General features: G+C 37.0%; 1 protein-coding gene across 1 annotated transcript in view; it reads right to left on the bottom strand.

The window, feature by feature from the left end:
* Window positions 1-2,282: 2,282 nt before the first annotated feature.
* Window positions 2,283-18,747, bottom strand: part of PIBF1 (progesterone immunomodulatory binding factor 1) — a 227,173-nt gene continuing 210,708 nt past the window's right edge. The window contains exons 17-18 of the mRNA XM_081281650.1: window positions 17,568-17,741; window positions 2,283-2,589 (exon numbers count right to left, since the gene is read on the bottom strand). Coding sequence (XP_081137776.1) covers window positions 2,539-2,589; window positions 17,568-17,741 — 225 coding nt within the window. The 3' untranslated portion in view covers window positions 2,283-2,538. The remainder of the gene's footprint in view (window positions 2,590-17,567; window positions 17,742-18,747) is intronic.

Below are 18,747 nucleotides of genomic sequence, written 5' to 3'. Positions count from 1 at the left end.
TCAATAAAATTAATATCTGCTATTTAATTGATTTTGAAGGGTTGCCGTATCCTATTAATCTATAAAAACTTTCTGTCTGTAACATTAAATCTTTAGGAATAGACTTGATATCCATGAATGTTTCTAATAAAACTGCAACTATGGGGCTGGGGGTATAGCTCAGTTGGTAGAGAGCTTGTCTAGTACGCACAAGGCCCTGGTTCAGTCCCTAGCACCACAACTCACACACACAAAGTGCAACTATGCTGAGCCCCATTAGGTCACCCCCCAAACCCCCAAGAAGAGCTGATAGATTAAGATACCCCCTACTCCATTCTTTCCATCTCACTGCAGGTAGGTAGGAGGCAGGGATAGGTAACCAAGCATGAGAGAGACACTGCATTATTGGGAAGAGTATGGGCATTGGAATTCAGCACACTCAGTTCAAATCCCCTTCTACTTATTATGTGTCTGATCTTGAGCCATTAAACTACTCTTGAGCCTCAGTTTTGTTTTTATTTAAAAAATGAAGATGATGCTTACTTGGCAGAAGTACTATGAAAATTAAATAGAGTAAGTAGTAGAAAACATGAAACACAGCAACTGGATGTGGAATGAACTTTATAATAATGGTAGTTATAATAACTACCATTATTATAAAGTTCATTCCAGCCTTAGCCTCCTTAGTCTCTGAGATTACAGGTGTGCACCACTGTGCTCAACTCAAGGACATTTTTGATCTGTCAAAACTGGGGTTTTAGATTGGAGTGCTACTGGCTTCTATGGAGAAGGCCAGGGATGATGCTAAACATCCCACAGTTTGTAGGACTGCCTTCCACTCCCATCTGAGAGAGAAATAATAATCCAGTCCAAAATGTTAATAGTGTTTGAGAAAACCTGGTATGCATGTTAAATATAAAGTACAGGAGGTCATGATTTTGGACTAAGCTAAGGCCCCCACAGAGGAGACTAAAGATCAAAATAGAGTCACACAAACTAAAGTCTCAGGTCATCAATCGAAACCAAGTTGTTATCTGCCCTTCCAAGAAATCAGATAAAAACAAAATTTCCCTAAGGGGTCAGTTTCAATGTCCATGATAATAAACTTCCCTCTGTGTTAATCCTTACAGGAAAAATAGTAACCTGATGTTAACCAACCAGTGATTGTTGTTATTATTATTAGGCACTTTGGATTAAACCCAGGGCCTTGTACATGCTCAACAGGTTCTCCACCCCTGAGCTACACTCCTAGGCCAAAAAGTAATTTAAACAAAAGACCAATCCATTTTTTTGTTCTTTGTTTCTGCTTTCTTCAGTCCTTTTCTAGCTATAAAACCAAGGTTTTCTACTCTGCTTTTTGAAATACTAATTATATGGAATGGAGTGTTCTACAATAACAAAGGCAATTAAGATCTTTAAATGAGGGCTGGAGATGTAGCTCAATGGTAGAGTGATTACCTAATATGCACAGGCCCTGGGTTTAATACACAGCACCAAAAAAAAAAAAAAAAAAAAAAAAAAAAAGAGATGTTTAAATTTGTTATCATTTTGTCTTTTAACAGATCTTTTTATCCATCTAAAATTATATTTTTTAGGTTGGGCATGTAGCTAAGTGATAAAACACTTGCCTAGTGTGCTTAAAGCCCTGGTTCAATCTCTAGCACTACAAAGAAAAAAAATGACATTTTTGTTTTCTTTCTTTTGCCTCCCTCCTTTTATTTATTGGTTTATTTATTTTTTGTTGGTGCTCCCTTCTTTTAAATTATAAGACATCAATGAGAAATGGAACATATTTTATGCAAGACAAAAAAATTGTATTGATTTCTTTTCTCACTGCACATTTAATTGGTCAATACTGCATCTGGAGCAGCAGTGTTATGATTGATGTTACAAAAGAGACTTTCTACTAGACTTTTACTTCACCAGTAGCAGAGTTTCTGCCACATTTTATTGGTTGATAATAAGAAATATGAAAAAAACAAAAACAATACTAAGCCCAAAGGAGAATCAGCAATTCATATCCACCTACGTGGTATTTGGCCATCATTAAAAAAATCTGAAGTGCTTGTGAAGTAGACTTCACAAATGATTCTTAGCTGTTAAAAATGTAAGGTGTCTCTATATTTGTGTTATGATATTTAAATGAGGAATTTATTTAGTCTGGAAAATTTACTCACCAAAATATTTATAAGCCACACACTTAAAATGAACATTTATGAAAGCTCCAAAATCTAAATCATAAGATGTTTATTTTGTAACAAAATAGATAAAATCAAATATAAAGCATATTACTGTTTGTACTTTATACATTTTGATTATGCTAAAATTTGTTAATTTAACATTAGTTACAGTCAACATTAAATCACTTATTTAAAAAAATTCCAAGTACATTATTAAGATAAACTTCTTTCTCATCAGAAAAAGAACTTCAGGAGTAAATAATGATATATCCACATAGTCAATCCAAAACATCCTCAGGTTTTGGCTGTGGGTTTGGCTCAGTGGTACAGCGCTTGCCTAGCAGGAAGCCTTGGGTTTGGTCCCCAGCAGCAGAAAACACTAGGTCTTCATCTTTTGTTTCTTAGACCATTCAGGTGCTTCCTTTTTAGTCTGAAAAGAAGAAAAAGAAAATGAAACAAAATGTTTACAAGTAGGACAAGAAAGGCAATTTAGAGAACTAGGTACCTATACCCATTGGGGCCCTTTTTATGTAAAACATAGAACTACTTTTCTTGGTGCAGAAGGACATTTAAGAGCAAAGGTTTTGCCCTTTGTCAGAAATAATCCTACCTGGTAGATAAGTAAGAAAACTAAACATTGGAGGCTGAGGTAGGCGGAATCTCAAGTTCAAAGCCAGCTTCAGCTACTTAGTGATTACCCAGATCCTGTCTCTAATTAAAAAAAAAAAAAAAAGGACTGGGGCTATAGCCCCAGTAGGAAGAAAGTACACATTGAATTGAATTTGTTTATATATATATATATATTTGGTACAGGGATTGAGATCAGGGCATTGAACCACTGAGTCACATTCCCAGCTCTATTTTTTTTTTTTTTAAGAAAGAGAGAATTTTTGGCGGATACAACATCTTTGTTTGTATGTGGTGCTGAGGATCAAACCCGGGCCGCAGGCATACCAGGCGAGCGGAGCATGCTACCACTTGAGCCACATCCCCAGCCCCCCAGCTCTATTTTGTATTTTATTTAGGGACAGGGTCTCACTGAGTTGCTTAACACCTCGCTTTTGCTTAGGCTGGCTTTGTACTTTCGATTCTTCTGCCTCCTGAGCCTCTGGGATTATAGGCAAGGACCAGCACACTCGGATCACACTGAAGTTTTTTGGTTCAAACAATATATTCTACAGGGTGGGGACATGGCTCAGTGGTAGAGTGCTTGCCCAGCATGCATGAGGCCTCGGGTTCAATCCCCAGCACTGCAAAAACCTAACATAAAACTTTCCATATCCTGCTGAGGTGGCTATTTATGAACTGATTCTACATTCAGAGTGACTTATAAAAAGAACAAAACCCTGGCTGGGGATGTAGGTCAGTGGTAGAGCACCTAGTATGAGGCCCAGGGTTTAATCCCCAACACTGAAAACAAAACAAAACAAAACAAAACAAAACAAAAAAAAAACAACAACAAACAAACCTATTAAGGACACAACTCTCTGGCTCTCTCCTTTATACAGACATGACTATTCATTCAGTCAATATATATTTACTGAAGAATTGCTATATTCCAATTATCATATTTTAAATCTTTTCAGTTACTAAGCACTTACTAAAGTACTTCTCGGGTTTATTGCTTAATCATTTTAGTATAAAAACAACCAGGCTGTAAAGAAAGAAAAAAAAAGTCCAGGTGCAGTGGCACATGCTAGTAATTGTAATGGCTCAGGGGGCAGAGGCAGAGGCAGGAGGATTGCAAGTTTAAAGCCAATCTCAATAACTTATCCAGGCCCTAAGCAACTTACTGAGACCCTGTCTCAAAATAAAAAACAAAAAGTGGGCAGGGGATGTAGCTAAGGCATTAAGGGTACCTAGGTTCCATCCCTGGAAACAAACAGGAAACAAAGGAGAGGCTTTGGGTACAGCTCAGTTGGCAGAGTGCTTGCCTCACAGGCACAAGGCCCTGGGTTCCTCTGTGCTCCTCTCCCCTCATACCTTCAATTTAAGCCACAAATACATTGATGTAAATTAGAAATATCAGATCCCTCTGGTATCCTCTCTCTGTTTCTGTGCTGCCATAAGCTGAGGAGTTTTTGTCTCCCAGGCCCTTCCACGAGGATGTTCTGTTTCACCTCAGGCCCAGAGTAATGGAGCTGGCTGACTGTGGACTGAACCTCTGAAACCGTGAGCCTGAAGTAAACTTTTCCTCTGCTCTTATCAGGTATTTTGGTTACAATTAACATAGACATATATACTTTATGGTATCACACAAAATAATTTCACTAATCTTAAAAATCCCTCAGATTCTTAGATCTATGTTCATGAGAGGTATTGGTTTGTAGTTTTCTAGGCAAATTTCTTTTCTTCCTTTTCTTTTCTTTCTTTCCTCCTTTCTTTTCTTTCTTTCTTTCTTTCTTTCTTTCTTTCTTTCTTTCTTTCTTTCTTTCTTTCTTTCTTTTCTTTCTTCTCTCTCTCTCTCTCTCTCTCTCTCTCTCTCTCTCTCTCTCTTTCTTTCTTGTTTTGAGGATCAAACTCAGGCCCTCACCTATAGACCCTGGTCTGTAGTTTCTATAGTTTGCTTTTGTTTTTTCCTTTTGTGGCACTGGGAATTGAATGCAGGGCTTCATGGATACTAGGTAAGGGCTTTACCACTGAGCAACATCCCAGCCCTGGTCTATAGTTTTCCTTTTGCAGTAATATCTTTATCTGCTTTCTGTTATTAAGTTAAGGCTGGCCTTATAAAATAAGTTGTGAAGTATTCCCTTTGTTTTTATCACTTGAAAGAGACTGTAGAGAATTGGTATAATTTCTTCCATAAATTAATTCAATAGTGAACCCATTTGGGTTTGGGGTTGACTCAACTTCTTTAATAAAAATGAGATCATTTAGTTTGTCTGTTTCTTCCTGTGTGAGTTGTGGCAGATTGCGTCTTTGAAGGAATTGGTCCATTTCTTCTGGCTGTCAAATTTGTGGTCACAAACTTGGTGTGGTAGTACATGCCTATAATCCTAGTAACTCAGGAGGCTGAGGCAGGAGGATTCCAGGTTGGAGGCCAGTCTGAGCAACTTAGACCTGTTTCAAAATTAAAAAAATAAAAAGGGCAGGGCATGTAGTTCAGTGATAGAACACCCAGTTTAATCCCTAGTATTGAAAAAAAATTGTGGGCAAAGAGTTGTGCATAATTATTCCTTTACTGTCTTTGAAAATGTCTGTGTGATTGTATAGTAATACTCCCTTTTCATTTCTGATTGCAATTTGTGTCCCCTTTTTCTTAGTTAGCTTGTAGTATAGTTTGAATCTGGAATGTCCCTCAGATCCATGTATTAATAGCTTAGTCCCCAACTTGGCACTATTGGGAGTTGGTTGTAACTTTTTTTTTACAGTGTTAGGGAATGAATCTGGGGTCTTGCATGTGTTAGGCAAGTGCTCCACCACAGGGTTACATCCTAAACCTTAACTGTTTTAATTCTATTTTTTTTTTTTTTGTGCTGGGGATCAAACTCAGGGCCTCATCTCTGAACTACTTCCTAGTCCTATTTCCCTCTTCTTTATTTTTAGGTGGGGTGGAGTACCAGGGATTGAACCCAGGAACACTTAACCACTCAGCCACATACCCAGACAGGGTCTTGCTAAGTTGCTTAGTGCCACACTAAGTTGCTGAGCCTGGCTTTGAACTTGTGATCCTCCTGCCTCAGCCTCCTGAGTTGCTGGGATTATAGTCATGCGCCACCACATTTAAAAACAGATGTTTTTTAGGAGAGCAATGGACCCATCTAAAAATGACATATATTATTCTCCTTGCTGCTAGGAGGGGTCATGTGACTAAGTTCTGACCAATGGAATACAAACTGAGATGTTAGGCAGAATTTATGGGATGTTCAGTCTCTTTTCTTGCTTCCAGCTTAGACTGCAAATGTGATGCCTGAGGCTACAGCAAGTATACTGTGATTTAAAAAGTGGAAGCCACAAACCAAGGACTGCTGAAAAGAAAAGTAGAGACCTAGGTCTCTGATGACTTATAGGGCCAGAAACTAGTTTTGAAATGCTTATCCCAGGCCTTTGTTCAAGAGACTGAACACTTTGCTAAAGCTGTTGAATATTCTATCTCTGAGTTATATCTCCAGCCCTTTTTATTTTGAGATGGGGTCATGACAAATTGCCCAGGCTGGCCACAAATTTATGATCCTCCTGTTTCAGCCTCCACAACACCTGGGATTATAGGTGTCTGCCACTGGCTCCAACTAATTTTTAAATAGCAAAACAGGTTTTCAGTAGAATCTGTTTTTACTTATTACAATCTGCTATTTAAAGCTTCCTCAATATTATAAGATGATGATTGGATCTAGAAAAATGTAGCTGCTCAAAAACTTTGATCTGTGCTCTTATTTCCTTCAGGTCTTGACTTAAGAATCACCTTCTCAGGCTGGGGATGTGGCTCAAGCGGTAGCGCGCTCGCCTGGCATGCGTGCGGCCCAGGTTCGATCCTCAGCACTACGTACAAACAAAGATGCTGTGTCTGCCGAAAACTAAAGAATAAATATTAAAATTCTCTCTCTCTCTCTTTAAAAAAAAAAAATCACCTCCTCAGGGAGGCCATACTCTACCTCTCTACTCCTTCCCCACTTCCTGTTTTATTTTTCTTCTTAGAATGTTTTTCTGTATAATTTATTATTATTATTTTTTTATTTTTAGGTACTGAGATTGACCTAGCATGCTTAACAGCACTGAGCCACATCCCCAGCCTTTTTATTTTTTATATTGAAACAGGGTCATGCTAAATTGTTTAGGGCCTCACTAAGTTGCTGAGTACTGGGGACTGAATTCAGGGGCACTTTACCCTCCTGTCTCAGCCTCCTAAATAGTTGGGATTACAGATGTGAACCACCATGCCTGGCATCTGATTTGCTTTTTAAAGAAAGACTGCTAACTCTCAATAGACCACTGATAAAATGGGCATGATAAAATAATTCAGATATACAATTAATTTTTTCATTTTGATAATTCCATTTTTTTCCACTTTGGTACTAGTTGAACCCATGAATCCTTTATAACTGAGCTACATCCCAAGGCCTTTTTATTTTTTAATTTTGATACAAGGTCTCACTAAGTTGCTTAAGACCTAACTAAATTGCTGAGGCTGGCCTCAAATTTGCAATTCTCCTATGTCAGTTTCCCAAATCTTTGGGAATACAGATGTGTATCACCATACCTGGTTAATTCCATTCTTTTAACAGTTTGAACAGTAGTATTTCTTTTATTCCTCCACTTTAATATTAAAGTTACTTACCCTTCATAACCATAAATGGTGCCTTACAAGTAAAAAATCTGATATGCCACCTCAGTTATTAATAAGCTAATATTTTAAGTGAGGAGGGTCCTTATTTTAAATATAAGACTCTCATAGACTCTTTTAGATGAAGCTGTTTTCATATACATATTTTAATATTTTATATTAGACTTATAAATTACTTAAAGGTGATCTTATACTGAGAATGTTGCCTTTATTTTGATGTGCTGGTTTAAGTTAATTATATTTTTATATTTAACTATATTTAAGTTAATTATATTTTATAGAGAAACCGAACAAATTAATAAAAACCTTGAATTGTTATGGTGTGTTAACAGGTCCCAAAGTTAACTATATTCCAGATTTAGCAAAGTGCTCAGAAAACTGTTGTAGGAAACAAATGACAAGATTAACCTGACATCTATGGGAAGTAATTAACTATGTTACAAAGTGATTTTGGAGACAATAACTAATAAGATATGGGCTGGGGATGTGGCTCAAGCGGTAGCGCGCTCGCCTGGCATGCGTGCGGCCCGGGTTCGATCCTCAGCACCACATACCAACAAAGATGTTGTGTCCGCCGAGAACTAAAAAATAAATATTAAAAATTCTCTCTCTCTCTCTCTCTCTCTCTCTCTCTCTCTCTCTCTCTCTCTCCTCTCTCACTCTCTCTTTAAAAAAAAAAAAAAAAAAACTAATAAGATAGATACCTTGGTGTCATGCAGAGGTAGTCAACCAAAACATTAATATATAACTTGGGGTTATAACATATTGAGTAAGTTTGTTAAAATTAGAAAGAATGATCACTGATAAAAGGAGACAAAATAAGCCTTGTGGGCCAGGTATGATGGTGGACACCTTGTAATCCCAGAGGTTCTAGAGGATGAGGCAGGAGGATCATGAGTTCAAAGATAGCCTCAGCAACCTATCGAGGGCCCAAGCAACTCAGTGAGACCCTGTCTCTAAATAAAATATAAGAAGGGTTGGGGATGTGGTTCAGTAGTTAAGTGCCCCTGGGTTCAATCCCTGGTATCAAAAAAGAAAGGGGAAAAAAAAAAGATGGGTGGACTACTCCTGGAATTAACATTTAACTGGTACACTTAGGAAAAGAAAGACTATGTTTGGTAAATATAATTACTTTGTCTTCCAAAAAAGTTATAGACTAGTATTCAAATATATAAATATTTTCAAGTCCCCACATAGGGCTCAACTTCAATGAGTATAGGATGGCTGAATCAGCTTTACACCAACTGCATGGAGACTATCAGATCATCTGACACTCATTGCCCTAATTTCATGCTCACTTAGAAATTCCTTATTGCCATACCTGTCATCCCAGTGGCTCAGGAGGCTGAGCCAGGAGGATCACAAGTTCAAGACCAGCCTCAGAAACATAGTAAGGCCCTAAGCAACTTAGCAAGACCCTGTCTCAAAACCAAAAAAACAAAAAACAAACAACAACAAAAAATTGAGGATGTGGCTTAGTGGTTGAGTGCCCCTTGATTGAATCCCTGGTTCCAAAAAGAAATAAAAATAAAAATTAAAAAATCCCTTATTCTAACAGTTTACAAGCTAAATTACCTTAGGAAGGAGGTTAAAATTAGTATTCTTGATACTAAAAACTGAAAACAATATTTTAAAAATGTCAATGTACACAGAGGTATCTTGAGGTCTGGTTATAATTTTGGTGAGATAATTCTAGATTCCAAACAAATAGTCTAGATTCCATAGCTTCCAAACATGAATGTGACAAGAAAGTGTTATAGGTATGTTGAGCTATTGGTTCCCTCAGTCCCCAATGCCTGGGGTGGCTAGAGTACCTTTAATCTACTAGCAAAGGTCATTTATTCTGGTGTAAGAAACAATACTACCTCCATGCAGCACCCGTGTCACTAATCTTAATACATCCAGTTGTACTCATTTATATTAGTATATTACAAATAATTACTAAATTCTTTTTTTTTTTTTGTACCAGGGATTGAACTCAGGGAAACTCAACCTCTGAGCTACATCCTCAGCCCTATTTTATATTTTATTGTAGAGACGGAGTCTCACTGAGTTGCTTAGCACCTCGCTGTTGCTGAGGTTGGCTTTGAACTTGGGATCCTCCCGAGCTGCTGGAATTACAGGTGTGTACCACTATACCTGGCAAAAATCCTATTTTTGATGAAATTATAAACTTTTTATTTTTGGAGTACTGGGGACTGAACTCAGGGGCACTTTACCACTTTACCAGCCCTTTATATTTTTTATTTTGAGGCAGGGTCTCAAGTAAGTTGCCCAGGCTGGCTTTGAACTTGTGATCCTCTTGCCTCAGCTTCCTCAGTTGCTGGAATTACAGGTGCGCACCACCACAGCCAGCATAAACTTTTCTTTACTAACAAATAATAAGCTGGGCATGGTGATGCACTCCTGTAATCCCAGTAGCTTGAGAAGTTGAGGCAGGAGGATTGAAAGTTCAAAGCCAGCTTCAGCAACTTAGTGAGACCCTGTCTTAAGATAAAAAATAAAAAGGGCTGGGGATGTGGCTCAGTGCTTAGGCGCCCCTGGGTTCAATCCTCAATACCAAAAAAAAAAAAAAAAGGAAAAAACAAAACAAAAAAACAAAACCTAAAACCAAACAAACAACCCGCCCCCCCAAAAAAAAAAACAAATAAAACTTTGTATAACCATTCAAAACTTTTTATAATCAAAAAACTCAAAAAACAAAACTTTTTATAACCATTCTACAGTACCTAAATTTTTTTTTTAGAGAGAGAATTTTAATATTTATTTTTTAGTTTTCGTCGGACACAACATCTTTGTTTGTATGTGGTGCTGAGGATTGAACCCGGGCCGCACGCATGCCAGGTGAGCGCGCTACAGCTTGAGCCACATCTCCAGCCCCAGTACCTAAAATTTTTCAAAAAATTAAAATAAACATCGCATAAAATGCACAATCTCAACTGTATCCCTTCTACCTCCCAATCTAGGGATTGAATCCAGGACTTTCCCTTGCCAGGAAAACACTTTACTACTGAGCCACAGCCCCATCTTAATCATTTTTAAATGTATAAATTAGAGGCATTAAGTACATTTACACTATTACCCATCCACAGAACTCTTTCATCTTGCATACTGAAGCTCTTTCCCTTAAACAATGTGTCCCCATTGTCCCGCAGTCCCTGGCAACCATCATTCCATCTTCAGTCTCTATTAATTTGACTATTTATAACCTATCTACTTTTATTTTCCTTTTGTCTTAAGGGAAAGTATTAATGAGTGGTGAAATGATTAAAGGTAGACATAAGAATGTAGTAAGAAACAAGAAAACTCTAGATACAGAAAACACACACTAGACATCCTGTTCCTAAATAACAGGATCACAAGTTACAAAATATTTTGTAAAAGTCGTATTATCTTTGCCCTTGGAATTTCTAATTCTTATCTTAATCTGACAAAATACTATACATTCTTTAAAGCCTAGCTCAAATTCTTTCTTTCTGATAAGATAGCCTGAGTCTGCCAACACCATAGTATCTATTGTTTCTTTGAATTTTCATAAACAATTTATATTTCCTATAAAATAGGCCATCCAATTTCATTTAACACTATTATATTTGTTTCCTGTTCTTGAATATAGAGGAACAACATCAATTTTGTTGTTGTTGCTGTAGTAGGGATTGAACCCAGGTGCATTCTATCCCTGAGCTACATTTCTAGCCTTTTTATTTTTTGGTACTGGGGATTGAACCCAGGGGTGTTTAACCACTGAGCCACATCCCCAGACCTTTTTATATTTCATTTAGAAACAGGATCTTGTTGAGTTGCTTAGGGCCTCACTAAATTGCTGAGGCTACCTTTGAATTTGCGATCTTCCTGCCTCAGCCTCCAGAGCCCCTGGGATTACAGGCATGTGCCACTGTGTCCAGCTCCCTACCCTTTTTATTTTATTTTGAGATGGAGTCCCACTTAGTTACTGAGGCTGGTCTCCAACTTGTGAATGTCCTGCTTTAGCCTCCTGAATCACTGGAGTTATAATCATGCGCCACCCTGCCCAGCAAGAAGCAGCATCTTTAAAACAGACCCATCTAATTATCAAATATTCTGTCATACCTAGTGTAGATTCTTATATCAGTTAGTACACACCTGTTGAACTGAATTGTACTTATCTGAATATTTTCTTTCTTCCAGATGACTACATACATCTTTCTAAAGTACTTCTAGAGAAACGTGTGGTTCATGTACTAGTTATGTATTAATTACATAAACTTAATTTACTCCAACAAGTAAACCAATCCAAGTCAAGATCTGCACTCCGTCACCAACTCACTGTAATTCACCTTTATACACTGGTGCCGCACTGTCATTCGTTCCCTATCTTACTTGGAGCCTAAGGCTCTTTTTTGTTTTTAACGCTTACAGTCTACTTGGAGAAAAGGCTAAGAATGATTGAGGAATTAAGAAAACAGTGACAACGATGAGAATCCTAGGTATGATGACATTTTGGAATAAGAGGCAGCACAAAACCAGTGAAAAATGCTTAGAAAGATGTTTACATGGTGTTTAGGAAGGAAAAGGGAAAGTTGCTCTACAGGGATTAAACAGTTCCAGGTTTTTCTAGAAAAGAGAGGCTAGACAAAAAGCCTACTTCAGCTAAAAGCTATCTTGAGAGAAAAAGCAGATGATTAGTGGGAATGAACTGGGTGTTTGTGAATGAGAGCAACTGAAGTGGTTGTGCTGGTGGCAGAAGTAGTCCTCACTATATCTTGGAGTTGCTGCTTTCACTTCCCTGTGGCCCAGTTTAAAGTCCACTCTCAGGATAGAGTTTGAGGAGCTAAGAAGATAACCAAATGAGAGAGACAAGTAACTGCTTTTTTTCCTTCTCAGCAAATATTTATTGAGTATCTGCTATGTTTATGTGCTGAACTTCTGTCCTGAAGGCGCTTATATTCTGTGGTTTAATCTAGTCTTTGTTGGTGTCACCTATGATTTCACTGACCACAGGTTTTCTATAAAAGGCACCTTTTAGACTTGTCTTCATATATAAGTAAATATCACATGCACTCTACAAAGTATTCATAAGCATGTAAAAATGTCAAGCCCTTATTTCTCTCTCCTTTATGATAGGTCTGTTCCAATTCCACTGTCTGGTTAATAGTAGTTTTGTGTGTGCTTCCCTCATATTTTCTTTCTTTTTTTTTAAAAAAAAACTTATCTATTATCTATCTATCTATCTATCTATCTATCTATCTATCTATCTATCTATAATAGCTGAATGTATTATAATTCTTATTACATGTATAGAGCTCAATTTTTCATATCTCTGGTTGTATACACAGTATACTCACACCAATTCGTGTCTTCATACATGTACTTTGGATAATAATGATCATCACATTCCACCATCATTAATTACCCCATGCCCCCTCCCTTCCCCTCCCACCCCTCTGCCCTATTTAGAGTTTGTCTATTCCTCCTATGCTCCCTCTCCCTACCCCACTATAATCAACTTCCTTATATCAAATAAAACATTCAGCATTTGTTTTTTTGGGATTGGCTAACTTCAACACCCATAAATCAAAGGCATTTCTGAATATCAGTGACAAATCCTCAGAAAGGGAAATGAGGAAAACTACCCCATTCTCAATAGCCTCAAAACAAACAAACAAACAAACAAACAAACAAACAAAAAACTTGGGAGTCCAACTTAATGAAAGAGGTGAAAAATCTATATAATGAAAATTACAGAACCCTAAAGAAAGAAATCAAAGAAGACCTTGGAAGATGGAAAGATCTACTTTGCTCTTGGATAGGCAGAATTAATATTATCAAAATGACCATATTTCCAAAAGCACTATACAGATTTAATGCAATTCTGATCAAAATTCCAATGACATTCCTCATAGAAATAGAAAAAGCAATCATGAAATTCATCTGGAAAAATAAGAGACCCAGAATAGCTAAAGTAATCCTTAGCAAGAAGGCATCACTATACCAGACCTTAAACTATACTACAGAGTAATAGTAACAAAACCAGCATGGTATTGGCACCAAAACAGACTGATAGACCAATGGTACAGAATAGAGGACACAGAGACTAACCCACAAAACTACAATCATCTTATATTAGACAAAGGTGCCAAGAACATGCATTGGAGAAAGATAGCCTCTTCAACAATTGGTGCTGGGAAACTGGAAATCCATATGCAACAAAATGAAATTAAACCCCTATCTCTTACAGGCACAAAACTCAACTCAAAATGGATCAAGGACTTAGAAATACAACCAGAGACTCTGTGTCTAATAGAAGAAGGAGGCCCTAATCTCCATTATGTGGGACTAGGCCCCAATTTCCTTAATAAGACTCCTGTGGCACAAGAATTAAAATCAAGAATCAATAAATGGGATGAACTCAAACTAAAAAGTTTTTTTCTCAGCAAAAGAAACAATCTGTGAGGTGAATAGAAAGCTTACATCTTGGGAGCAAATCTTTTCCCTCATATTTTCAATGGATAAATATGCATGCATTTGCTGGGTGCGGTGGTGCATACCTATAATTCCAGTGACTTGGGAGGTTAAGGCAGGAGGATCGCAAGTTCAAAGACAGCCTCAGAAACTTAGCAATGCCTTTAGGAGCTTAGAAAGACCCTGTTTCAAAAATAAAGCATAAAAAGGACTGGGGATGTAGCTTAGAGGTTAAGTGCCCCTGGGTTCAATCCCTGGCATTCCCTGCCCCCCAAACAAAATGCGTGCATTCATCCATCTTTTTTTGTTTTTGGTACTGCCCAGGGGCACTTAACTACTGAGCCACATCCCCATCCCTTTTTAATATTTTAATTAGAAACAGGATCTTACTGAGTTACTCAGGGCCTTGCTAAATTGCTGAGGCTGGCTTTGAAGGCACCATCTTCCAGCCTCAGCCTCCATGCCCAGCTCATTCATCTATCTTTGAATTTAATATCAATTAAAATGCCAGCAACACAGTGGAATGAATCTGACATAATTCTCCTATGTACCAAATGAATACTCCACAGTGAATCTCAACATCATGAACATCCACAAGACTGGGATCCTAATTAGTATAAGATATATTCCATGTTTGTATAAATATGTCAAAATAGACTCTACTGTCATATATAACTAAAAAGAACAAATTAAAAAAAATACCAACAACAAATGTTAGCCAAAGGATCCGGAAGTAAATTAGAAATGTTTCCATTTTAGTCACAAAACCATAAGATTATGAAATGATTGTATCTTATTTCAAGTACTTGCATCATAAATTCCTTGTTATTAACAATTTAGAAAATACAAGTATTGTCAGGGAAACTTGAGAATATTGAAAAGATAGTCAGGTGTGGTGGGGCATGCCAATAATTACAGCTACTCAGGAGGCTGAGGCAGGAGGATTGCCAGTTCAAGGCCAGCCTGGGCAACTTAATGACTGTCTCAAAATAAAAAATAGAGCTGGTGGTATAGTTAAGCAGTAGAGTATAAAAACTGATATATCAGTCTAGTATATATGAAGTCTTGGGTTAAATCTCCAACACTGCAAATAAATAAACACACAAACAAATAAATAAAATTGATATCCAAAGTGAATCACAGAATGTTTTAGAACAGAAAGTCCAGAATGAATTTCATATAATTTGCTCCTAATTTACAGATAAAAACAGGTTGAGAGTGTATTAATTACATAAACCTCATTACTAATTCTTATGGGTCCTACAGATAGAATCCAGGGTCTCTTTACCACCGATTCACATCCTCAGCCCCCCACCCCCTTTAAAAAAATTTTGGGACAGGGTTTCATTAAGTTGCTTAGGGTCTCACTAATTGCTGAGGCTGGCCTCAAACTCATGATCTTTCTGCCTCAGCCTCCTGAGATGCTGGGATTATAGGTGTGTGCCACCACCTGGTCCACTTAATAACTTTGCATTAGTACATAATCTTGATTTGAAAGGTCTATAGTATCACCTCTCAGTTTTTTTGTTTGTTTGTTTGTTTTTTTTGGTGCTGGGGATTGAACCTAGGGCCTTGTGTATGTGAGGCAAACACTCTACCAACTGAGCTATATCCCCAGCCCACCTCTCAGTTTTAATGAGAGTAGATAAACTCATAGACCTCTTTGAAAATGTTCCCTTATTATAAAATAATAAACTTTATCAGAAAACAAAATAGAAAATGCAGATAAGCAAAAAGAAAACATGAAAACAACCTAATTAACACTTTATATAGTGACTCTTCTTAAGTTTTATCCTCACTGAATAACCTGATCTTGAGGTACTGGGAAATCTTACTCTTATTCATGTACTGGCTGCACTCGGAATTTCAGGAAATCACAACCAGGTTACCAAGTTAAAGTCAGAAATGTGGAAAAGCAGGTTCAAAAGGAGTAGGTTATTACTGCTTGGAACAGAGAAGGTTCAGAAAAGCAGATCAGGGATTTTTTTCCCTCTGGTACTAGGGACTGAACCCAGGGGTGCTTTAGCACTAATTTACCTCCCCAGCCTTCTAACTTTTTATTTTTATATTGTGTCTCCTTAAGTTGCCCAGACTGGTCTCAAAGTTGGAATCTTCCTGTCTCAGCCTCCAGAGTTGTTGGGATGGCAGGTGTGGACCACCACACCTGGCTGGGAGAGTTGTGATAAGTTTTAAATATTCGACTCTATCTTGTGGTTTTCATTGGAGCTTATTTTCTCATTGTTTATGCATTTGGTCTGCCTTCTTCCTGTAGATTACAATATAACAGCCACCATAATCCCAGCCCACTTTCTGAGGAAAACCTAGCCATATAATCCCCTAAAAAAATGGCACTAAGCAGCTAAATTTGGTACCATGCGACCCTGTTCACCAGTAAGGGCAGTCATTCTGCTAGCTGACTAATGATTTTAGGAGGTCTCGCCCAAAAGACGGTACCACCCAGTGAGGGGGAGCTGCGCCAATGTGATTCTTCGTTCTGAAAAATGCAGCAAAAGCTAGGTTCCAAGACAGCAGATATGGAAAGGATGCACAGAAAGATGTCTCAAGACAAGGGCCATGAACAAGGCAATGAGGAAGTGGAAACTGTGAGTAAGCAGAAACCAGGAGAGAAACAAAGAGAAGCTGATGTACTGCAGAGGAAAAGATCTGGGACAGGGCTGCTGAATCCCTGGAGCTGCCTTGTATCCAGGCTGGTCGGCAGAAGTTTCTTGCTTTCTCTTTCCTGTCAGCTTAGTCTCCATTACTGCCGCATGGATCCTTACAACTGTTCTTTATTTGATTGAGATCACAACTTTCTCTCATTTATTAAAAAATGAGATTAAAAAAATAAAAAGGAGGTTGAGTTACACAATCATGATCTTGAGTAGCATTATCTGCATGTATAATGAAATGCGTTAGATCAGAAGTTCCCATACTTATTGTTATGCTCATCTAGGGAATTTTTTAAAAATTAAAATTTTGGAGACTCACTGAATCAGAATATCAGAGAAAATCTTTCTGGCTTTGATTCTCTATGTTCAGAAGGTAAAAATCACTGAGAAATGAAGGCGTAACTGGGAAGCCATATAGAAGTAAAATATTTAATAATGTTACTATTTTGATTCTGTTGCTTTTTTATCTCCATTTTTATTTAAGTATATAATTTAATATTTCTTAATTTCTCTTTTAATACAAACTTTACTTATTTCTTTTTCTTTGACTAATTTCTGTGCATATACATTTCTACCTAACAATGCATTTCAGTTTATGTTAATATGATTGGTTTTATACTTCATGAGGGACTCAGAACAAAATATATTATTTTACAAATAAGAGGGAACAGGTGCTATTTTTCAGCCTTTTTATTCTTACATAAATGACAACATTATACACAATGCATTTCTGATTCCCCTATAATTAGTCCCTGGAGGCGGGGGAAAGAAAGTGTCACATTTAGGATAATTTCTGGGCAAGTCCAATATGTTAACTAGAAACATAAAATCCAAGTATCATCTGTAAGAGAGATAAGATACACACTGAAAAAAAGGATGAATTCAGATCTTTCAAGGCCCTTGCATAAAACTATTAAAATTAGTTTAAAGCCAACATGAATGAGAAGAAAAATTTTAACTACAATATATTTAGTGAAAACCAGAAATGAAATTATACATATTTTTAATTGTACTTACAAAGAGTGTTGGCTTGGGTATAAATATATTGTCTTCATGTTCTTTAGGCATTTTCAAAGTCTTTGATGGCTCATTTTCTGTCAGATTTTTTGATTCTGTTTTAGTAAGAAGTAAGTTGTTTTCAGATTGTTTACTACGCATACTAATGAGAATCTGTTTCATTGCTGCCAATTCCTGTTGATATAAGAAAATGACAAGTATGATTTTGGCAAAGAGACAAATAATGATTGATGTTAAAATATTTACTTACTTTTCTTTAAGTAGAAGAAATATTTGATGTAATTATACTACATAAATGAGGAAAGTTGTAAAGACAACAAAATATTAATGTACAATCATCACACACATGGATCTTACAATCACAGATTTGACATTACTTTTAGTATGACAACTATACTCTAATGGTTCTGCACATTGTCTGCACATTGTAATCACCTGTGGAGCATCCGCCTGTGTGATACCTGTATCTTACACCCAGAGACTGTGAGGTAATTGGTGTGGTGTGTTTTCTACACATTTGTTGTTTAGATTATTTAGATGTTTAATATTTGTTTCTCCCTTTTAAACTATACCAAGTCCTTATGAAATCTTATATGAAGATGGTAGAAAAAAAAAAAAAGAACCCCAAATAGTTTTTTCTTGGCTACTAATCACCAGTTCAAACAGTAAGTTTAATAACATACTTCAGGATTTGTTTACTTGTTTTATTCCCTTATCCTTTTACAAATGATAAATGGCTTCAGTTACTTTCTTTCTTGTGGTGCTGGGAAATGAACCCAGATCTTTCCATATTCGAGGCAAGGACTATACTTCTGAGCCATCTCCTCAGCCCTTCAGTTGCCCATTGTTGCTAAACTTGTTGACGAATTCAGATCAGAATTTTCACCCATTCCTTCTTGCAAGTCTATTCTGTGCATTATTTCCCCTCTGAGACAAACATTAGCACAATACTTAATTACTAAAATGATTCATTAAACACAAATATATGGAGAGATGACAGACTAAACTCTCCTTTACCTTATTTATCTGCAGAGTAGTGATGGGCTATATACTAGGTAATTTTTTCCTATTATTTTATTTCATCTTCATGCCAAGACACAAACCTTATGGCAATAGAAAGATACTCTGTTCTCTGCTACTAATCTGTTTATAGACATTAGCTCTGTGTCAGAGCAAGTTC

The sequence above is a fragment of the Spermophilus citellus genome, assembly GCF_964194105.1.
Source record: "Spermophilus citellus genome assembly, chromosome: 1".
Taxonomy (NCBI): domain Eukaryota; kingdom Metazoa; phylum Chordata; class Mammalia; order Rodentia; family Sciuridae; genus Spermophilus; species Spermophilus citellus.
This window is presented reverse-complemented; position numbering and strand designations above follow the sequence as displayed.